Raw genomic sequence first — 22,658 nt, 5'->3', positions numbered from 1 at the left:
TGAAATCAATGGTATATATTCAGGTGCCCACTAATTCAGCCCTTGGTTACACATGTGCCTGATCTGCATGGGACACATGACAGGCTTAAAGGCCTATAGATCCTTGCATGCAGCTTAACTACAGACTGCTGCCTGTGTGGCCCACTATTGCTGTAGTATCTGGAAACTCTGCTTTTGGACTAGGATCACTTTGTGCAAGATGCAATTAAATTATAAAACAAAAAGGTGGTCTCTGTCCCCACAGGCTATCATATGAAATGGGTGGGTAGGGTCAGTGGAAATGCAACAGCAATCAGATACAGCTGAAGGGAAGGGTGCGGCGTGTTCCCTCCACTATTTTCAAGACACATCCTGTGAGGATCATTCAAGTCCAAGCTCCTTTGTACTCTGGAGGCTGTTCAGAATTCAAACTTGAATCTGTGTTTCTCTGTAATAGTTTGTAATAATCTGATACAAAACACCAGTGCTGGAATGCTTCAAAATTCCGAGCAAGTTGGTCAGGTCATACCCTTGTTTCTTGGCAACAACTCCCTCTCCTAAACCCTCAGAGAAATGGTTCTACAAAAAAACCTGTAACTGGCTTCTGACAGGATTTGTTGTTGTCTTGTGCTCAGTGGCATTGTGGTGGGAACATCCATCTCCCAGTACCTGCTGGAGAAGTCTCGTGTGGTATTTCAGGTAAGGACCAATGAGACTCTCCCTCCTAGAGGGGTCCTGCTCTCCCTTACTTGTATTTAACTTTAAATTTACTGTTAAACAACAGGGATTTCAACTGTTGGCAAGAAATATGTCCCCTTCCTGTAGCAGAGGGTGAGTGCTTATTTTGTTTGAATAAAATAGGGAACCTCTCTGTCTCAAAGAGGTTGAATCAAGTAATTTATTAGGGATTACTGGAAGTTAAATCTTTCCTCAATTTTTTTTTTATTAATGTCTGGAGTGTGGAAAGGAGCTGTGTGAAAAGGCCTGCTCTCAGATGTAATGCTTTTACAGTGTCACTGAGAAACCCTGGAAACTTTTCAAATTAAATAATTCTTGGGTGGCTTCTGGCCTCATCTTGCTGACCTCAGCATTGCAGTGTCCTGCTCTTTGAGTGTATTCTGTAGAGTTTTGAAACTGGCTATGTCAACTCTATGAACTGTGTCCCCTATCAGGCCCATGGTGAGAGGAACTACCATGTGTTTTATGAGCTGCTGGCTGGGCTGCCTATGCAGCAGAAAGAGGAGATGTACTTGCAAGAGGCAGAGTCTTACTTTTACCTGAATCAGGTGAGTGAGGTGAGCATGCTCTACAGCAGCTGATAAAGAGTGAAATGACCAAGACATCACTTCTGTTTGGTTAGGCACCTAACAACTTTGCTTCCCTTCTAATGTGTCCCTCACAGGACTATGCTAAAATCCGCTCTGCTCCGTCTCACACCTGACCTAAGAAGGAATACCTTTTTCTCTTATGTGATCTTTTTATTACCTTTCAGGTCCTTTCTGCTCCCAAAGAAAAACCTTTTAAAAAAGGAGTCATCATGTAGGCCCATGGCTCCACCCCGTGGTGAAGAAATCCTTTTCTCTTTGCCTTCCCTTGCACTTGCAATTTGCTGTGGAAATGAAAAGAGCAAGAGATATTTCTTTCCACCTTCAGCAAAACACTTGCTTCATTGACTGACTTAATGGGTGGAAATTTGAAACCACTGAATTATACTGCTGATTACAATATATTTGAATTGGAAAATTGTTTGCCAGATTTATGGCAAGCTATCACCTTGGAGCTTGGTTTCTTTTGTTTAATGACATTTTCCATGCTCAAGGAGTTCACAGCAATAGCAAGATATCTCCTCTTTCAGCTGTGTGGGTCAGCATTCCCAGGTGGGCAAACTATTTACAGCTGCTGTTGTCATGTGAGGAATACTTGGCAAACTATTACTGTCATCTTCCTTTCAGGCAAGGAATGGGTGAGTATCATTAATGACTCAAGGATGGAGGGCAATTAAGGGCCCATTCCCTAACAGAGTGATGTACCTAGTTGGCAAAGGATCTGTATTGTAAACTAAACTCCTCAAGGTGCTAGTTAACAGGAGTGTCTCAGCCTGCTGCAGAGAAGAGAAAAAGATCAGATCATGTGTAAAGAAGTTAACAGAGACTGATAAAATCTCTCTTGGATCTTGCTTGAATCTGACAATCAGATGGAAACTTTTGTCAAAGAATGCCTTTGTAGGCAAGCAGGTTCTACAGACACCCACCTTGACCCAGGATTTCTGTGACCTTTAGAGTCACAGGCAGCTGTCAGGAGTGTCCCCTTGTAAAGAAAACCACAAGAAGAATAAGAGCAGTATGCCCATGTTGTAGTGAAGCTCTGTGGCAGAGATGAGTGAGATTATAATCTGGCTCTCTAGGTACAAAGAAACCCATTTGCTTTGATACATTGGGTTCTGGTACCATTTGGGGTAGCAACATGACATACATACATACATACATACATACATATATATATATATATAGTATGACATGACATACTTGGGAGTAGATTCTGGCATCCCTTCTCTCAAGCTGCACTCCAGCAGTGGTCAAGGGGCAGCTGGGGTGCCTATATTAGAACCATAATAAAAACAGCATGTGTGGGCAAGAGAGATCTTCCTTTCAAAAACTCCAGAGAGAAAAGACTGTTCTGTCATGAATGCTGTGCTCCCACTAGTGGTGTCTTCGGCCTTTTTATTTCCGATTCCTCCAGTCCTTAAAACGTTGAACTACTTCTCTGAAGATCGTTGCTGGTAGCTCAGCTCCAACCTGGGCAAAAGGGCTGACCATGATTATCTGTTCCTATTCTCTCAGGGCAGAGCATGTAACATCCTGGGGAAGGAGGACAGTCAGGACTTTCTGGTCTTGGTGCAAGCTCTGAAGGGAATCAACCTCTCGGAAGATCAGCTGACCTCCACCTGGGCTGTCCTGGCTGCCATTCTGCAACTGGGGAATATCTGCTTTACCTCCTACGAGGTACACTAACCCTTGGCAGCCTGGCTATTTGTGCTGAACATTGTGCTGTTATCCCATGTGGTGGGACCGGTGACATTATTCTTGACTGGAGATTATATTCTTTGAAGACTATTATGTTATTTTGATATTAGGCTCTAGACTGACCTAGGCAGGGACAGAAGATGGAAGGCAACCAAAGGTTATTAGAGCCAAAATGAACCTAGATGCTAGTGTTTTGCCCAGGCTGTGACCAGCTCTGTGCAGCTGAGGTGGTGTTGAGAATATCAATACTAATGGAACCTGGTATCCCATCCATAGCTGACTATTGTTCTCCATTATTTAGAAAGAATCCTATGAACATGCAGCCATTGCCGGTGACACTGAGATTCAGATTGTGGCCAATTTGTTGTGTGTCTCAGCAGATTTCTTGCAAAGTGCTGTCACTCACCGTGTCACTGTGAGTACCTTTTTGGTGATTTCTCATTCATCCTGACACATGGAATGCCCTAGCCCAGTGCTGTCAGCAGAAGGGCCACCACCTTAGAAGGTCTAAAACCTGGGAGGTAACAGCAGGAGTAAAATGGTTGTGGTGCTGGATCAGTAATGGGGGCGAGCTGAACCCCTAAAGGCAGCTCTGTAAAGTTGGCAGAACTCACGTCAAGGAGGGCTTTTTTCTGACGTGAGTGGCTTCAGGCTTAACAGGTTGGCCAGCTGACTCCCAACCTGAAATGTGGCAGCAAAATTCTGGTTTTACTTTTTCCTTTGATATCTGGGTAAATTCCCAGGCCAAATAGAAAAAAATCCATTTATTAACTGGGCTGACTTCCTTGTGGATTTAAAAAATTGATGTATTTATGGGATAATAACAGTAAATTCTGGCTCTTTATGTATCCAGGTGACATCTTATGATCGGATCTTCACTCCTCTGTCTGTAGAAGGAGCCATTGATGCCAGGTGACTTCTGCTGTTACTGTCTGGGTTGGTCAGATGCACCCAATGGTGCTGTCTTTGCAGTAACTGGTTTTACTCCCCTCTCCTACTCAGGGACTCCATTGCCAAGACTCTGTATTACCTGCTTTTTGAGTGGCTGCTGCTGAGAATCAATGAGTGGTTGGCTCCCTGGGAATCTGACTGTGCTCTGGGCATTGTGGACATACATGGTTTTGAGGTTGCTTTTCCTGTTCTTTTGATATTGTCTGGGCTGGAAGTGCACGTGCTGATTCTCCTCAGTCACTGCCAGAAATGGGGAGGCTATCTGATGGGTGGGTTTTCTGTTTGGTGTTGGTTTTTTGGTTTTCCTTTTTTCCAGAAAGGAGACACTAATTGCACCATGTAATCTAAATGTCTGTGTTCAGGGGGTACTTCCTTTTTTCAGAGGCAGTAGAGAAGTGCTCCTTCAGGGCATGATTTAGCACTTTTACTATGGACTCTTGTTATGATTGCTATCTGGAGGAGCCCATAGTCTTCCATAACTGCGTGGCATAGGTAGAATCTTAAGGTACATAGAACTGGGTGGATTGGAGTAGTATCGGTGTGTAAGTGGAGTCCTAACAATTGTAAGCGCCTAACAACCTAGTCTCAGCTGGAGTGGTTTCTGGTGCTCCTACCATGTCAGCCTTGCATGTTTGATACCTTTGCGTGAACTGGTCAGTATGGTGCTGCATAGATAGTGCACATAGCTAGCTTTGGTTCTGTCATTCTAAGGAAGATGAAAATTATTTGCTTTTAAATCGGAACAAAACCAGCAGTTTCACCAACTTGGTCCATTGAATTAGCTCATAGGCGGTATTAAACACAGGTCAAAACTGTCTTTTCAGCAAGTCCACTGGAGTTTAGAAACCAAGTTATGTGTGATGTTGAAAGGACACAGGGGGATTTTAACTCCACAGTTCGATTCTCACCTAAAGCAGGTTTGACAAAACCCCTAGAAGTTTCTTAGAACTTTCACTTCTACACAAATTCCTGTAAAAAGCAGCTCAGAGTCCTTTCCCTGTGCTCTGCTGCTCAGCAGTGGCTTGGGGAGCCAGATCACTCATCAGCCTGTTTTGATGGACCAAACCCAGAAAAATATCTAGTATAAATTTGCATGCTGTTGAGGTGAGGTGAATGAGCTAATTCTTAATGAATCACATTTTAATTATTCATGGTGCTATTAACAGAAGTAAGAGAAAAAAATTATGTAGTTGTAATCTAACTGTTCCCATTTGTTCCTGAAGACTTGGGTAAAGCTGGAAATATGTTAACACTATCTTTTATTATTTATTTCTTTTCACGTGCTTCAGCATATCCTGTTTTTCTGTTATTCCCAGCCTGAACAGGAATAAGTCCAGAATCCACTGTAGTTTCTGAAGAGATTCTCCCTGATCCACTAGGCTTTGCATCAGGACAGAGATAGGAGAAGTGCAGAAATTTTGTAAGCCAAGGCCCTGAAAGGTGTTGGTTTTTGAAATTGAGGTTAGGGTAGCACCTAGACTTCTGGGTTGGGGATCTTTACCCTTGTGGCAGGTGTACACCCATGCCTCTGCCCCAGTGAGCTTCTGGGGGCTTCCCAGACTTGCAATAAATAAAAACCAGGCAGAGCAGGGACTTGGTATGATATGTGCTCATAAAGGCCTGTGAGTTTTGTACTTAGGATTCCTATTAAATTCTTTGTATTCTGACGAATGCTGAAAACTGGAGCATATAAAGGTGGGGGTGTGCATCCAAGAGTAAATTTCTTCTCTGTGCTCCTTCACAGCTTGTCTTGCCTCTTGCTGTTCAGCCTAGTCAATAAACCAGGCTGAGAGCTTGCAAACCAGACATAAGATGATTTGAATTTCTCAGGTTCATTCTCACTTATTGATCAGAACAAGCTGCCTGAACCAGCAGTTCAGATCAGCACCATCTGGTGATGTGCATTATTCGTGGGAAGACACAATCTCCTGGGAGGGCTGCGGGTTGGAAGTGATGATGCCTTTTTGTCTTTGCAGGATCTAGGTGTGAACAGCTTAGAGCAACTCTGCATCAACTTTGCCAATGAGCATCTCCAGCGTTTTTTCAGCCAGACTGTCATTGCCCAAGAAGAGGTAAATGGAACCCATGCCACCAGGTGAAAGGCAGCATATATGGAATGAGCTGAGGCAGCGTCAGCTGGAGAGTATTCTTTAGCAGGGAAGCAGGAAGCTGAATAAGCCTGGCCCTCTTAAGCAGTAGCTATAGAATCCTAGTCCAAAGAGCTGGCTATTTAATGTCTTTTACTAATTCTGTAGTAAATTAAGGGAAGGGGGAGTTTGTTAGTGCCTTGCTCCCTTTTACAGATTTTATAAGTGAGTTGGGCAGAATCAAGGACCCAAGACCCCGGCTGGTACTTTTAAAGCCTGTTTGGTAGATTCATTGTAGTATTTTACGTATCACTCAGGCTCTGGAGATGAAAATGAATTTATCAGACTTGCCTTTTGACACTCTGCTTAGCAGCCTTCCTCTCCTAAATTAGGAAAATCATTAGTCTCTTTAGAAGAAGCTTCATGAGACAAAAATGATAATTCTAGCCAAGTTCCTAACAGCAGTCAAACACTAACTTCCTGATGAATAAACCAAATCCTTCTGTTACCTCCCTCCATTTGTTCTTGTTTGCATGGCTGGATTTAACTGGTTGGTCTTTAACATGCAGGAGGAATATAGCCAAGAGCAGTTAGCTTGGATTCCTATTTCCAAGATGTATAGTGAGTCATGCCTAGATTTCATTGCTGCAAAACCCCATGGCATCTTCCGTATCCTGGACGACCAGACTTCACTGACTCAGGTGAGAAGCTGTTATCCTCTCATGTGATCTCTTTCACAGGGTGGTTATGGTGAGGCAGTTACACAGATTAAACAGGGACTGTGTTTGCACAAGTATTAGGTGTCTTTATCTTCAGTTTAACAGCGGCTTTTCAGCCAACTGAATGTGTTGCAGCAGTAGGAAACATGTTTGTCATCTTTTCAGGCCACTGACCACACCTTCCTCCAGAAGTGTCATTACCATCATGGAAACAGCCCTTGGTACACCAAGCCCAAGTTGCCTTTGCCAGTCTTCACTGTGAAGCACTACGCAGGGCCTGTCACCTATCAGGTGAGCTGTCAGGGCGCTCCAAGCAGTTGAAGCAATAGGCCAGCTTGGAAGCATGCTGTGGATGTCCTGAGGGACCAGCTCTGAGTGATGTGAACAAAGCCCTCTCTCTGCAACTGCACATCCCTTTAGCATCAGTTTATCAGAAATGAGGAGATTCTTATTAAGAGGGGCAACTAAACTGCTTCTGGGCAGAAGGAAAATAGATAATGGCCTCAGCTACACAACAGCCTACATTGCCTGTCTCAGAGCCCTGGAACCAGGAAAGCTATTGCTGCTGTAAAAACTGAGGAGGTCAAAGTGTGCCGGGCAATGAAGGGGAAAAGGAGCAATCCTAAAAGCAGAAGTCATTGTTCCTTCCACTCCTTGTGGCAGCAGGAACAACAAGCTTCACTCTCTAGGACTTTCGCCTTGTTCCACCTCTCCAGCTGTCTGCCCCAAGTCAAGGTGTGCTTAAGAGGGGTGTTTGTCTGTCTGGTTGGTGGTCTGAATGGTGCATTAAACCAGACTTTGCTTCTGCAGGTCCACAAGTTTCTTAATAAAAACCGTGACCAGCTTCATCCAGAAGTGCTGGATATCTTCTCTCAGAGCCACCTCAAGGTACTGTAGTGGTTCAGGATGAAGATCTCTATTAAAGACACCTGATGAGACACTCATTGCTTTTGTGTGAGAAGCAGAAAGATCCTGGTCAGGTGTCAGAAGAATCCGGAGAAAGTTTTGTTCTACTGAAGGACACCTGGGAGTTGAGCAAGTCATCTTTGCCAGCAATTGATGCATTTAATGTACAAAACGCACAGACTGCTTGAAGATGCAGCTGTGTTCCTGGCACTGCTAGGGGCAAGGGAGAATGGTCCCCCAGTTTCAGGTAGAAGAGATTGTTCTTTCCACCTAGTTCAGCGATCTTTGGTCACTACATTTTTTTTTTCTTTTTTTAGGTGGTGTCTCACATTTTCCAGAAGGCTAAAGCTTCCTATAGTCAGCAAAGGGAGCTGGGTGCCAGAAGCAAAGGGCCCAAGCCTCAGGCCTCCACACTGGTGGCCAAATTCCAGCAGTCTTTGCAAGACCTCACAGCCAAGCTGAAAAGGTGAGAGACTGTTATGATGCCATCCCTGCACTGGGCTGATTGCTGCACCCAGAAGTACGTGAAGTCTTTCCACATCAGCACAGAGAGGAGCATGATCAAATGTTCTTTCTTCTGTTTTGCAGGAGCCATGTCTTCTTCATTCGGTGCATCACCCCTAATCCCAAAAAGGTAGGGCAGCACCCTGTCTCCTTATGGAGTCCCCCAGTTCCTTGAAGTCTTCTCCAGCAGCTCTTCTTTCACAGTTGGTGTTTGGACTTCTTTGCCTTATTTGACAGCTTGAAACTTTTCTTCCCCTTTCTCTGTCTCTCACCCTTCCCTGTGGCCATGTGAGCTGACCACATGCTGGAGGATAAGAAGCCAGTGCCAGCTGAACACCAAAGGATGTGTTGGGTTTTGTGTTCCATCACCCATAGACCATGACAAGATCTAACCCAAGGACAGGATGATAGAAGGAGACCCTTTTCTAAACTCTCCCTTCTGTCTCCCTTTTTGTTTCTTTATTTCTTGTTTCACAATTTTTTTCTGCCTTATATTCACAGCTGTCAAATATCTTTGATGTGGAGTATGTCACTTGTCAGCTGCGACATTCTGGGATACTGGAGGCTATCCACATTAGAAAGGAGGGATACCCAGTCCGTCTTCCATTCCAGAACTTCCTAGCCAGGTACAGTGGTGTCCTGGCTTGGGATTCCCCAGACACTCAAAGCCTGAATGTACTCACTGGCACACTGTGACCTGCTGTTCTCTGAGGTCTCCAGTTACAGCCCTGGCTTCCATCATACCAACATCTTATCTTCCAGGTATGGCTTCCTGGCTGGACAAAGGCACAGCTGCCTGGAGGAGAGGGAAGGCTGCGTGGCAGTGCTGTCTCATGTGGTGGGGAACCCTTCAGATCTCTATCAGATTGGACTAACAAAGGTGATGCCTATAGAAAATCCCATTTTACTCGCACAGGCCCAACCATCCAACCATCTGTTCACTGGCTGTAAATGGACAGAGAGCAGGTCAGGTCTCTGCCCAAAGAGGGAGAACACTCTGCCTTCACCTCCCTTTTGTTTTGCCTCTTGTCTCAAGTATGAAGGAGGGATTTTTAGCATTTCAGATAAAGAAACAGGAGACTGGCTCCAGGCTGTTCTTGTAGCATGGCCAGCTCCTTTGTCTACCCAGCCTTCCTTGATGGAATCTGGGCTTCTGCCTTTCCTGCCTGTGAACCTTCATTGCTCCCTGATTCCCTGTCCTCCCCAAATGCATCCACCTCTGTCACCTGCACCTGTGCCTCCTGCCCTCCCCAGCTGAGGTAGTGCAGTTTCATTATCAGGAAGCCTTAAAGGCTACAGAGAGATAAACCAGCAGCTTTTATTATTGATCAGCTGGCTGCTTTCCTCGTGGGTCAGCAGCTGTTGCTTTTGCTCAGGTCTTTCTGAAAGAGAAAGCCAGGCAGCTTCTGGAGAGACGATGGAGCCAGAGGCAGAGTTGGGCCATTGTTACTCTGCAAAGGAAATTCCGATGCCTCCTTCGCCGCAGACGCCTCCGTGTCCTCCAGGAGAAAGTCACGATCATTCAGGCTCACTTCCGAGGTTATCAGGCAAGGTCAGGAATCAAAGGCTAGGGCAAGGTACAGCCTTTTGTCCTTGCCTAGGACAGCAAGATGGGGATGTGCCTGGCCTCATGTTGGCTCCCTGGCCTGCTCTGTGGGGGGATATCCTGTTACTGGAATGGTGGAGGAGGGACTTCCCAGCCTGGTACCCAACACTGAGCAGAGTTTCCAGGGGAAATACAGCTGCTGTCAAAACTGTTACAGTAACTTGCCTGTGCTAAGGCTGATACTGTGATAGCTAGAGTAAAGGATGTAGGGAAAACATCTAAGAGAGGACCAGGCTTAACACAGTAAGCCTGTGGACTGGCTAATTGTATTAACGTTATGTTTGGCCCATACCCTTGTATTGAGTCCACAGTCTACCTAAATTTTGTTGATATTTCCCTCATTAGCGTTGTTCTCTTTTCACATCCCTCTAGGAAGCGTTACAGGAAGCTGAAGAAGACTTTGGTACAATTTAATACCATGATTTTAATCTCCAGATCTTTGACTCAAAGGAGGAAGCATTGTCAGGTAACAACAGTCTTCTCAGGATCAGGTGTACTGCAGGAGCTATTTCTGCTCTAAGTAGAGAGAGCTGGTGACTGGGTGAGGCCAAGGCAGGGATGGCTTTAGAAAGTTTCTTGGAAATGATCCAAGCCTTCACTCTGGCTGACATAAATGTAGTCAAATGAAGGAACCACAAAGACTGGCGCCTCCTCTCCTTAGATGAAATTCAGAATTGGCAAAAGTGGTACAAATGCAGCTGATTCTGTATATGTGAGCTTCTCTAGGTTGCCCACACAAGACATGAGCTTATTCCATTTGTGGCCTCCAGGGCTGCTGTTCTGCTCAAGCTATGGGTCGTTCATCCTGCTTTAAGTTGTCCAGTTCAGTTTCTGGTGTTTTCCCAGATGGTGACTGAAATGCAAGATTTTTTCACTCCACAGTGATCCTTCCCTGACCCCTTACAGCTACCTCAGTCTACTGAAGTCCTTGGCCTTTTAGAAATTAGCTGGGCCCATAGCTGGAGTGAGAACAAGATGGCAGTGGTTTGCAAAGATAGAAAATAATTTGCAGGAGAGAGCCATGGTTCTGTCAAATGGGTTGAATATATTTTGCACAAGTTATTAAAAAGAAAATTGAAAACAGGAAAATCAGACTACTCGTACTTAGAGTAGCAAATAATATCCCCATAGCTGTCAGCTTCACGAGGGAGGGACCCAGTACAGCTGCTGGCATGACAAAGGATGGGGAAGAGGATTAAGGTCAGTGTTATTGCTGGAAGACTGCAGAGGTTCCTTCTGTCATGCTATGCCCAGAGCAGTGTGTTCCTTTTCCTGCTCCTTCCTACTTGGACAGGATCCAGCTTTTCTTTCTCCCAGGTAACCACAACAGCACAGCTCTTTTGAATCTGTTTCTGTTCCTCTAGTGTTTGCTTGCTGAGGTCTCTGTACATGCAGTAGCAACAATAAAGGTCTCAAAGTTCACCTGTTGCAAAGTTCCTCCTTTCCCCCCAACCATAGCCCTGCCCTTTGGACTTCAGCATGCCTGCTGTCTTTCTCAGCCCAACCCTCATAACCTCCCATCTAGTCACACCATTCTGCAACTTAGGCAGGCAGGAGAAAGAAAGGGAGAGACAGACACCCTCCTTTTCCATCTTGGAGTAGGAATCAGGTGAGTGGTAAGGCTGGGGAACAATAGAATGGATGGGAAAGGGCAGAGCTGCAAGGGAGTTTGGCTTCTGGTATCCCTCCCACCCCCTTTAAAGGGGTCCCTCTCCATGGACAAGTTCATCTGTCCATGTTCAGGCTGTGTTACTGTATTTTTTGATGCTGGAGGAGGCAGGTAAATGTTTCTGACAGCTCCTGTGTGCTTTTGTCCTGAGATACATCAAATGCTAGACAAAGGAGGAAAGGTGTGGCAGGAATGCTGGGCAGGTGGTGAAGGCTCTTGCTGTTGAATTGTGTGGCGCAGGGCAGGTGGTGGTTCAGCAAGGCTAAGGGCTTTGCCTGGGCATCCCCTTTTCAATACACTGTGTTGAGTCCCAGGAAGACCCTGCAGCTGTTCTGTCATTTTATCTTCTGGAGCAGGACACCAGCTCTTGCCCCTCCGCAGAGTCTGTCCCCAGAAGTAGCTGGAAATGACCTTACATGCATCTCTTCCCACCCTTCATCTCCCTTTCATGTCCTAACAGCAGGAGTTAGAGGAAAAGAAACAAAGGAGGAGGTCCCTGGCCAGTGGTGACACGGAGGACAGTCCCAACCAAGGAATGGTAAGTTGCCAAACAGTCTGGGAAAGTCTGAGATAAAACATGCCAGGCTCTCAGGCAGTTCTCTCTCCCTTCTGACTCCTCAGTCCAGATTTGCTGGGGAACAGCAAAATGTCTGGAGAATGCACAGAGCCCACATATGTGCTGGAAACCTAGTAGCAAGAAGGTAGTTTAGCCTGGTATAAAGAGCCTTCTAATACATAACTGTTCCATTAATTCAATGTTTCCCAGTCTCTGAGTGTAGTCGGGCATCATAAAGCGGTCCAGAGGCAGAGTACTGTATTTGTTCACAGCACTCTACCTCAACCTGTTCTTTCGAGCTGGGAGGAAGATTATTTTTGATAATTATGCTCTGTTGTGAAGGGTGGCAATGAGACAGTTCTGTACAAATATAGTTATGGAAGATTTTGTAGAGGAAGGGAGGCTTCATAACAAGTTTAACCTGCATCAACTACTGTAAGTAACAGTGCTAACTAATGTCATTATTTATATGTTTAGACTGGGCATACATTTGCTATGATGTGTGTAGTTAAGGAAATCTGAATTGACAAAATCCACGGTTTTGAACAGATTTGTCAGTATCAACAATGGGAACACTTAGCACTGGGTGCTCTTGCAGTATCACATGCTTTCTCAGGTGTGGATCCAAGACTGTAGAATCTCACAGTCCACTTCCTGAATAAACCACTGAAAAGCTAGACTTAAAGTCAAGTATCTTCTTATAAGCAAAATCAAACTGATTTAAAAAGCTGCAAATCTTATCTTTAAGCATTGCTGAGAGTTTATGTGGAGACAGATGTCAGAATAGTATGCTGATGAGTAGAGGCTTTACTAGGCAAGTCTTAAAAAATCCAAACCCCCAAAAAACAAACCTCAAAAGCTCAGGCTTTGTGTCTTTGGCTTCATCTCATAGTGTCTTAATCTGAGTAGTCCTGTCTGAAATGCCCTGAACTGACACTATATGCGGACACTGATGCCAACATACTGTGTTCCATTGGCCCATTTACTTCCTATCTTGCACAAATGCATGCATCATGCAAGGTGCCAAACAGTGAAAAATCAAGGCTCATAGGCCAGATTCTCATCTTAATTATGTAGGCACATAATTAAGTGGCGTGCATCAAAGGTCAGAATCAGGTCTCTATGTATCAGCATAAATAAAATATACATAAAATCCAAGCACTCTTGGATATTGAAAAATAAAAATGGCAGAAAAAGAAGCAGGAGGAAATGGCCCTTACCCTTCAACTACAATCTCTTCTGTGCAATACACAAGATTTATTAGTAATGAGAGATGAGTCAAAGAAAGTCAACTTCCCTGTCACTTCCCCTTGTGGCAGTTGACTTTTTCAGAAATTAAGAAATTACTCACCTGTCCCTCCTTTGCTGACCCGTCATATACCTGTGTTAATGTGATACTTCCTTATTTGTAATGTTCCTGAGTGTTCCATTATTACTGGGTTTGCTCAGATGCTCAGTCCTTGCTCTCGTCAGCTTTTCAAAGGCAGCTTTACCCAGGCTCAACAGAACAGCTCAGGGTTTGTATGTTGTGTCACTGCTGGTACCCCAATGACTGACTTTCTTGCTCTTGTCACAGGATGTGGGACTGCTGGAGATCCCTGCAGAGCTTGCTGCCCTCCTGCAGTCAGCTGAAGGTGAGAAATCCTCCCTTTCCCATGCTGCTTTACTTTACTGTTTATTTCCTTGGTTTCTAGCAGTTTCAGTTCATGCTTGCTCTACCAGCCATCACGTGTGTTGATTTGATTTATCATCATTGCAGTGTAAATATGATAAAGGCAATGGTGTTGTGTATGTTATTTCTCAACACAACAGGGTGGAAAAGCAATTTGGGCCAGTGGGCAGAACACCAAATTAAAATCCAGTATCTTTGTTACCTTTTCAGCTCTTCTTCTGAACTGTGCTGCTAGAACTGATGACTGCAATGGTGCAAAACTTTTTGGTCAAAGCTGTGTGACTAACCTGTTTAATGAATGCAGGTCTCTTGCAGAGCTGGATATCTGGGGTGTGAGAAACTTAAACCTATCTTTTTCTGTTAAAAATCTTTAAGGAAATTCGAGGTGAAGAAATCAAAACTATAATTTTGGCCAGTTCAAAGAAATATTTTTTGGTTTTCGTTAAAAATTAATTCTTCGAAGTAGTTACTGCTTTTAAAATAGAAGTAGTTAGAAACAATGTAACAACTTAAGGATGTAACAATTAAAGGAAATGTTTTGCTTGGGAGGGAAAGTTTTGTTTTGTTTTGAAATCACCAAAATACCACTAACTGAAATAATTTCCCAAGTTGTTGACCTAATCTTGAGCGTTAAGTTATTTGTAGTTTTGTTTCCTCAGTAGCTCTTTGGACAATGTATATATTTAAGTTGCAAATAGGTTGAAGAAGGATTTACCTCTTCACGCTGGTATAGCATGTAACAAAATGAGAGCTGTATTTTTGGCCGTCTGTATTGTACTGTAAAAGATGCAATCAGGCAGAAGGATCTTGTGAATTGCAGCAGACTGTGCTGGATTCCCAGATAGCTCACACTTCAAGTCATACCGCTTTAGGGACTACCAGCTGGTCTAGTGAGCAATGTCACCTGGAGGAGCTCACAGGGACAGACCACACTGGAACTGCTGAAAATGAAAGCTGATGGGATGTTAACAGTGAGGGGGAGGAGGAGAGCATTAGGGGACACAGTTTGGAGACAGAGGAATGCACAGAAGCTGTGCTGCATTGAGAAATCTCTTCGTTTAGGAAGAAGTTTGCTGCTCTATTATTAATGAGAAATCGCTCATCCAGTGCCTTATCATGAAGACCTGTTATTAACTGAACAGTCATCAGCAGTATCTCTGCATAGGCTCAGTGTTTCCCTGCCTTGAAAACTCCATAACAGAATTGAAATTCCAGGTTCTGACTGCCCTCTGGGTGTTACCCAGGGATAAGAGGCTGAAAGATCAGAGCTGTAGAAGCTGTCTCCCGAAGTGGTCTCAAGGAAGTGAGGATGTGCCTGCTTGGGGGTCTGAGGCAGCAGGGGTGGACTGGGTGTCTCTGGAGCCAGAAGGCTGGTACGGGTGTTCGGGCCAGGTTAGATGCGTGTTACCCATGTGTTGCATTGTGCGTGGGATGTGTTGTGACTGCCTTTCCAACTGCTACAACACAAGACCTCTTTCTCTTGCAGGTCAATACCGAGCACAGGCCAACCAGATAACAGAGGCATTGCCTCCAGAAGTCAAGGTCAAAGATGACCTTTCCCTCCCACCCACGATCAACAGCTATCCTTTCTCCTCCTTTGTTAAGTCACACTTCCAGGTGGGAACTCAGATTTAAAAAAATTTAAAAATCTCTTCATTGCTTCCCCACTGGGGAGACACACTAGTTCTAGCAGCACCAGGAACAAGCTCCATGTTTCTGTCCTTTTCTTTCTTTGTAGAAGACAGATTTTCCTGCCCCTGGTCACCCTCTGCAGCACCCCTTAACCCATCTGGATGCTGAATACCATGAGAGCGCACTGGAGATCAACAAATTGGTAAGAGGTGTTTTTCTTGACATGTTGAACAGGTGGGCATAAGAATGTTCTGATGCCTTTATACAACAAGATGCTGGTGGTGGCTACTGTTCTTACAGTACATGGTGTGTTAGGAAAGCAGAATAAATTGCTCCTTCTAGGCACTGGAGCAGTCTGGCAGAGATCACATGCAACCCCTCAGGGTGGCTGTGTTCTTGGTGAGGCATACAGCAGCCACAGACCGATGGGATTGAAGTGAATTTCCTGGTGATGTAGCCTCAGAATTTGACAGGATGTACAGGAATCAGACTGCTAAGCCTTCATTTTCCAGTATTCCAGATTCAGTAGCACTGACAAGTATAAAGGAGATCTGTCTTTTCAAGCACTTACTCTTATCTGTCAGTCATAAAAAATGTAGTTTAACTCAGACCTTTTCCATTATGTGTTTTATAGTAAATGTATGGATTGTATCTCAGGCATACAGTTGCATCAGTACGCAACAGGGGACAGTGAACTGTTGTGTAAAGGCTGGAAAAAGGCAGGGACTTTATCATAAAGAAAACTACACCTGGAACCACACCCTAATTCTGTAGTATTTGCATGAGGGGGATGGTGTTATTTTATCTCTGTGGATGCAAAGCATACATTTCTTCTTTAAAAATGGTAGTTTCCACTCCCTGAAAAGAGAATGAAACTTCAGATAATTTCTAAGTAAATCTGGTAATCTTTTTGAGAATTACGTGTAATTAAAATAAGCCCATTAGGAAAGATAATACCTAAACCCAATCTCTTGTTTTGTCCTAATGATCCTAATTATAGAAGACCATAAGCTTCAATAAAAATCTTGTGAATAGGATTGTATTTAAGTAGGCTACTATTATTTTCCTGAAGATCAAAGATGATTTTTCTCCATTGCTAATCAAAAAAATACAGCTTTCTTTGGCAAAGGCTGTAACACGTAGGCGTTTACAACAGAGAATTCCATGAGAACTAACCAGCCACCATCTCCTGTTTTCTCTCAGTGAGTCTTCGACACACTTACTACCATTAACCATTTTAAAAAGTGTTGTTCTCTGAGAAAAAAATGAGCCATCACTGATAAAAGTTCTTTCCAAAGCTGTCCATGGTGCATTTTAGAAAAATTTTGATCTAATGACATATTAAAGTGCAGAGACTGAAAGAAATTATTCTGTACCTAAGGTGAGAAATACAAATTACAAAAGCATCAGGATGTTGATATGCATAGCCAAGAAGCTGAATCCTTGCTTAAGTGAGTTTGTTGAGATACATCTCATACTACCTGGTATAATATTAACTACACCAAAGTCTTTTTAGCATTCAGTTGTTAGACAGTGTTTCTTCATGTCTGGTACTCTGAGCTTTTCACAAAGATCAGCTAAGCATCAATTTCTTATACATATTTTTATACCTAGGCAACCTGTGGACTCAGACACAGTAACAAATTGCCTACAGTAACTGGCTCATGTATCTGACCTCTGCCCAAAGAAGGGGAAGTATTTTGCCCATGAACACATTCTGAGTCAGAGGCATAACTAAGAAGAGACTGAAGTAGTCTTGACTTTTAGGCAGGGTCCAGTCTCTCTGAACACTGTTTCCCAAATTCTCCAGAATTTAGGTGGTGCACAAAACCTGAGAATAGATCCCACTTGGAGTATTGGCTACTCTTAGGCTCACAAATACACTGTTGTCTACAAACCAGGTTGTCACCTTACAACAACAGTTTGGGACAGAGGGTTGCAGCTAGAGTGTTCTCTTTTTTTCTTCCCCCCCCCCCCCCCCCGGATGTTTCTAGATTTTGCGGTTCATTGGTGACAAGAGTCTCGATGGCTGGCAGGAGGTACTTCTGGGCAACTACATTGCTGGGAGAGGTTTGAATAATGTGGCTCTGCGCAATGAAATCTTCAGTCAGGTGGTTGTCCAGACATGGAAAAACCCAGACATGGAGCACAGCCAGCGAGCTTGGGTCCTGATGGCGACTTTGCTGAGCTGCTTTGCCCCTTCACCAGCACTGGAGAAGCCGTTGCTGAAGTAAGGAGGAGAAAAGGCCTAGCTACACTTTCATTAAGGTTAAGAGAAATGAGCAATGTGCTAAATGCTAATTGTCTTTTTCTAGATTAGTGTCAGATCATGGCATGGAGGGCTACAACGCTGTTTGCCAGCGCAAGATCTTGACAGCAGCACAGCACACAGAGATAGACTCTGCATTGTCTCGGGCCTACCCTCCCACTCAGCTGGAGTGGACTGCAAACCAGAGAAGAGGGAAGATGGTACTGGATGTTCATACCTTCAATGGTAACTCGTGTTTCTGCCCTTCTGCTATCTTCTAGTCCCTAAGGATTTTTCCAGTGCAGAAATCAGCATTCAGAAAATACTCAGCTTAGTAAAGAGGGATCAGAACACCCATTGCTTCTGGCTGGTACAGCCATGGGGGATACAAGCATCTGAATCTAGATCCAAAACTCCCAAAATCTGGGCCTGATGACATCTACTACTCAGGCTGAGGGATGAGACTCTTCTGGATTTGGGCCCATCTCAATATAGGGCTGTTCTGGTTGGGTATCAATATGGGTCTAGGGTCCTGTTGTCCGTTACTGCATAGCCCAAGCGGCATCAGCTGCTGCCTTTGCTATAGGGACTTCCTGCCTTTCATCCTGCTCAAATATTGGCTTATACTGCCTCTTGAGCAATCAGAAGCTCGGTGAATTGAATGCAGAACATCCCTACTTTGGCTTCTTGGTGACTGGAGTGGTGGCCCAAGCAAATCAGGACACTGTGAGGATTTCCAGCTGTTAGGCTGGAAATGCCAACCTGTGCCATCAAACAGTTATTTTGGCTATGAATATGTTCATGTGGAGCCCTCTACATGCTTTCAGTCCTCTTGTGGCCCCCGCCCTGGAGTGTGTAAGACCCTGCAGCCCGGCCCTACCTGTGTCCTGTGGAGCTTAGGTGTTGCTTTGGGTCCTGTTGGGGTGGCTGTCTGTACTGAATTTCTTTTCTGTGCTAGAGGAGATCATCTCAGCTGAGGTGGAGTCCTGGATGACTGGGGAGCAGTATGCAGACTGGATCCTGAGTGCAAGGTACTGCCAGAGAATGGGGGAAGATCTGGGTGTGTGAAATAATCTGTCACTAGTTTTAAGGTTAAGACTGGTCAGGACAGCAGGCTAGAATTTTTATGGTCAGATGTGGAATAGCCACACCCTACCCACTTAGGCTTGTGCTCTCTCCTTCACCCTTCCATCTGCGTGCATAAACTGTGGGCCTCTTCAGGAACAGAGGAATCACTGGCGTGATCTGTCAGAGGAGCTTCAGAGAAAAGATGAAAAAAAAAAAAAAAAAAGGACAAATCTTGAGTGATTCTAGTTTTTTCCTGACCCTGGGCACTAGTCAATTCACAACCTAAACCTAAACCTTAAGGACTTAAGCCAGGATAGATAAGACAAGAAGGAACCAAATGCAGTTTTCCTTTCTCTCCTTTTCCCCTGCCTACCTGGACACCTTTTCTCTCCTTTCTTTTCCTATTACCAGGGGCTGTGATAAAAAGTCTCGAGGGTGGTCTATCTCCATGTTTACTGGCAACACATGGCAGGACCTGCTGGGCTGTGACTTTGTGCTGGACCTCATTGGAGAGATGGAGAATGCCAGCAACCTCAGCAGCCCCTCTCAGTCCTTGGCTGAGTACCCCATCACTCCTGAAAGGGAGAGAAGCTTCCTCCAGCACTCTGACCTGGATTTGTAAGTCACCTAATCCTCCTGCCCCACCACTTGTGGCCCTGTCACCCAGTGGCTGGTCTTTGTCTCAGCACTCTGTACTGTCCTCACCTCATTTTCCTCTTCAACAGGATCCCTCCTGCTCCGGGCATCCAGGCGCCTACCTTCCCACCACCTAGCCTGCCCCCAGAATTCAACAGTCTCCACCCAGGTAAGGTGGACCTTACCTAGATGGGTCTTATCCAGGGAATCAGAGCAGAGGGGGAGACGGGTGATTCTTTGTGATGTAGAGCAAGGAAGGGCTCCACTCCAAAACATGACTATCTAATAGGCACTGGAGGCAGGGGAATGTTCCTAGTCTGCCTTGTCACCAGACTTCTCTCTGCTTTTAGATACAAGATTCAGAGATGACCTGAGGACCCCTGTAGGCTTGGATCACTATGTGGATGATCTCTTCAGCACTGTGCTGCATCAAGGCTCCAGAGTACCAGTAAGTCCCCTGATGTTCACTCTTACTTCCTCTCTGCAGCAATCCTGTTCCTGTGACTCTCTCAAGCATGCCTCTGCCTGTTCAGTCTGCCCCTGCTCAGCTCAGAAGATGCCTCTGGATGGCTGTCCCTCTGTGAAGTCCATCTCTCTGAGCTCAGATAACTGGTTTTTTTTCTTGATGCAGGATATGGAGAACAAGGAGATTCTGACTGGACGCATGAAAGGAGGTGGAAAGATTGGACCCACCCAGAGAGGAATCTTCCCTTCTACAGGTCTGTAAGGGGATGGGGACAGCTGAGAACACCTGTGGGGCTACATAAGCTTCAGCGAGTACAAGTCAGGTAGTCCCTTAAGAGCTAATTATTACATGGGTTCAGCTGACTTTGCTCTTTAGTGTAGGTCATCAGAAGTTGCACTTTTCACTCCCAAGTGCTGGGAGACAGATGCTTTGGGTAAGGTGCTAGGTAAGGGTACTGCCTTTGTTCTGCTTTTCATTTCTCTCGAGTTAGTCTTGGGGTCAAGGCAACAGGTGTCTTGCTTCTGACCCAGGCCACTTGTTCCCTAGGCCAGTACTACCCCTAGGTCATGTATTCAGCTTCTGTTCACCTTGTGCTTTCATAAAACAGTTGCTGTCTTTCTCAGGGGAGGGTTTTAATATTTCTTATTGCTTCCTTACAGACTTTCCCATCATCTCTAGCTATTCCTTGGGTTAGTAAGTCTGAACCTTGAAGAGGTTTTCGTGTGCTTGGTTTCTTTACTTTTCCTCATTTCTGTGGAGCTAAGACTCGGGTATTTTTGGTAGGGTGGAGTCAAACACCAATATATTAATGGCACTGAGAAATCTGCATGTGTAGGAACATACCCAGTGGCTTCAGAAATGTGGGGAATGTCCTGTTCAGATCATTACTGAGACTGGGACTATTTTTGGCTATTGTAGAGTCTCTGGGGCATGCAAGCCCTATTACAGATCATTGGCCTGAGGCCAGTTTCTCACTTATGTGGCAACTTAGATCAGCGAGGAATGTGAACTTCTCTCCATGGCACCCCTGGACCACTTTCACTGACATCATGACTCAGTAGACCAGTGCTGTGTGCTGACTCACTCCTAGCTGAGACTGATGTCCATGCCCCTTGCTTTGCTGGCTTTGCCCTCAGTGGGATTTCTGTTTTGTGGCCTCAAATGTGACTTGACTGCTTAAAGCAGAGGAATTCCTTTCTCCCCATAGCTCCTTCACATGATACACAAAGCCACTCAGGCCAGGTCTCATTGTTCACTCACCCTTGATACCTGCTGCAAAGAGACAGATAGGGATGTGACACTCCCAGACATCTTTGCCCATCCCTCAGAAGAAACCCTGCTCTGTAATCATACACAGACAGGAGTTATTTATATGCTTAGTCATGAAGGATGGTGGTGTCCTAAGCTAGGCTGCAGAAGCAGGGTCTGGATACTCCTATTGTAAAGTCTGGCAGGCCGTGCATTTCTCTTTGGTTTCCTTTTTCCACTTGAGTTTGCTGTGTCCTTCTGTGTGTGAACGGATAAACCATTCACATGTCCCTGTGGTTGGTACATCTGGAGACAACCAGAGGTACCCAGCCTATGCAATGCGTTCTGTGGGGTTGATCAGGACTTTCTCATCTGCAGTCCCCCCAGAAACACTGTGCATATGGTCTTTTACCTCTAGGCTTTTCTGGAATGACTCAAGCACCAGTCTACCAGCCCATGCCTTCGATGATGGGGATGCCAGCAGCCACGCCTATGATGCCAGCAGCTGGTGGGATTACACCTATGCCAGGTATTAATACAGCGTTTCCGTAACCATACAGGGGAATAGGATGGGAAGGTGGGTGTTGCAATGGAGCCTGTGCATTTGAATGTCAGGTGGGGTGCACAGTGAACACTCAGCTCTGGGCTGATGCTCGGGCACTGTGGGGAATGCCTGTGGGCTTTTGCAGATGTGTGTGTCTTTCACAGCCATGATTATGCCACAGCCTGTGGTTCCAGCTGTAGATCCCAATCAATTAGCAGCACAACAGCAAACCTTTATCAACCAGCAAGCCATGCTCATGGTGAGTGAAAGGGACTGGCTGGGAAGGGACCAGGAACTGGGGAAGAAAAATACACTGGTGTATGTGCTGTGAAGAGGTTAGCCATGCTCCCCTCCTGCCTTAGTCCTGCTCTGTAACAATCTGTGCTTGTGCTGGGGGTTAGCTGTATAAAGTTGGGATTATTTAAGACTGCAAAACTGTGAACCCCCTTTTTCCCCCTTGGGGACACTGATGCACAATAGGTGAGCAAGTAGCAGGGATGAGAGCAGGCCCTGAGAAGCCTCAGCTGTAATTCCCATGTGTTTTTAAGATTGGATTTGCTACAGGTGCGGATTTGTGGTGTTCTGCTTTCTGTACAAAGCCTTTTGAGTGCATGGAGGTCCTAGGCTATCTCACTGGTAGCTGAATATTTGGGCTGTTGTTAGGAGCTCTGCCTACTTGGCTAGGTGGGAGCAGACTCCCCGGGCATGTCTTGTCCATAACACTGGAAAATCTGCAGTGGACTATGTAGATGTTCTGTGATTACCAGTGAAAGAATGGGACAGCCTGACTGGTGTTTTTATGTAGTCTAGAGCTCATGGACATTGCAATTCCTTTCTTCAGGCCCAGCAGATGACCCTCCAAGCTATAAGCATTTCCCAGCAACAGCAGCAACAGCAGCAACAGCAGCGGTGGAAACAGCCTCTTGAGAACTCAAGGCCAAGAGACCCAAGTCCACCACAAACCCGAGCCCCAGCGCCAGCCACTTCTCCAAAACCCAAGAAGCCTCCGAGCAGCCAGAATGCTGCACCACCACCAAAAGCTCCAGAATTGCCAGCAGAAGAACCGGTATGAGAAACAAAAAAGGGTGGAGAATTTGGTTTGAATTTCATGGTTTGTATTTGCTCTGCTTCCCTTCCAGTGTGG

The 22,658-nt window shown here is 45.2% G+C and overlaps 1 protein-coding gene and 1 long non-coding RNA gene across 2 annotated transcripts in view; one reads left to right on the top strand and one right to left on the bottom strand.

The window, feature by feature from the left end:
- LOC308059573 overlaps positions 1–13,666 on the bottom strand; it is a 37,916-nt gene extending 24,250 nt beyond the window's left edge. Inside the window, exon 1 of the long non-coding RNA XR_013926321.1 lies at positions 13,352–13,666. This is a non-coding gene — a long non-coding RNA (uncharacterized lncRNA). The remainder of the gene's footprint in view (positions 1–13,351) is intronic.
- MYO15B (myosin XVB) overlaps positions 1–22,658 on the top strand; it is a 43,620-nt gene that overhangs the window by 5,081 nt on the left and 15,881 nt on the right. Inside the window, exons 7-36 of the mRNA XM_080376325.1 lie at positions 615–678; positions 1,152–1,265; positions 2,820–2,981; positions 3,304–3,417; positions 3,856–3,914; positions 4,005–4,128; positions 5,930–6,025; positions 6,610–6,741; positions 6,925–7,050; positions 7,570–7,647; positions 7,983–8,131; positions 8,254–8,299; positions 8,671–8,795; positions 8,932–9,049; positions 9,546–9,721; positions 10,148–10,241; positions 11,905–11,982; positions 13,577–13,634; positions 15,159–15,289; positions 15,411–15,506; positions 17,299–17,534; positions 17,620–17,798; positions 18,511–18,583; positions 19,032–19,238; positions 19,346–19,425; positions 19,607–19,975; positions 20,382–20,411; positions 21,389–21,499; positions 21,679–21,773; positions 22,356–22,580. Coding sequence (XP_080232451.1) covers positions 615–678; positions 1,152–1,265; positions 2,820–2,981; positions 3,304–3,417; positions 3,856–3,914; positions 4,005–4,128; positions 5,930–6,025; positions 6,610–6,741; positions 6,925–7,050; positions 7,570–7,647; positions 7,983–8,131; positions 8,254–8,299; positions 8,671–8,795; positions 8,932–9,049; positions 9,546–9,721; positions 10,148–10,241; positions 11,905–11,982; positions 13,577–13,634; positions 15,159–15,289; positions 15,411–15,506; positions 17,299–17,534; positions 17,620–17,798; positions 18,511–18,583; positions 19,032–19,238; positions 19,346–19,425; positions 19,607–19,975; positions 20,382–20,411; positions 21,389–21,499; positions 21,679–21,773; positions 22,356–22,580 — 3,745 coding nt within the window. The remainder of the gene's footprint in view (positions 1–614; positions 679–1,151; positions 1,266–2,819; positions 2,982–3,303; positions 3,418–3,855; positions 3,915–4,004; positions 4,129–5,929; positions 6,026–6,609; positions 6,742–6,924; positions 7,051–7,569; positions 7,648–7,982; positions 8,132–8,253; positions 8,300–8,670; positions 8,796–8,931; positions 9,050–9,545; positions 9,722–10,147; positions 10,242–11,904; positions 11,983–13,576; positions 13,635–15,158; positions 15,290–15,410; positions 15,507–17,298; positions 17,535–17,619; positions 17,799–18,510; positions 18,584–19,031; positions 19,239–19,345; positions 19,426–19,606; positions 19,976–20,381; positions 20,412–21,388; positions 21,500–21,678; positions 21,774–22,355; positions 22,581–22,658) is intronic.

This window comes from Falco punctatus (assembly GCF_963210335.1).
Source record: "Falco punctatus genome assembly, chromosome: 1".
NCBI lineage: Eukaryota > Metazoa > Chordata > Aves > Falconiformes > Falconidae > Falco > Falco punctatus.
Note: the sequence above shows the minus strand (reverse complement) of the source record. Positions and strands in the feature narration are given on the sequence as shown.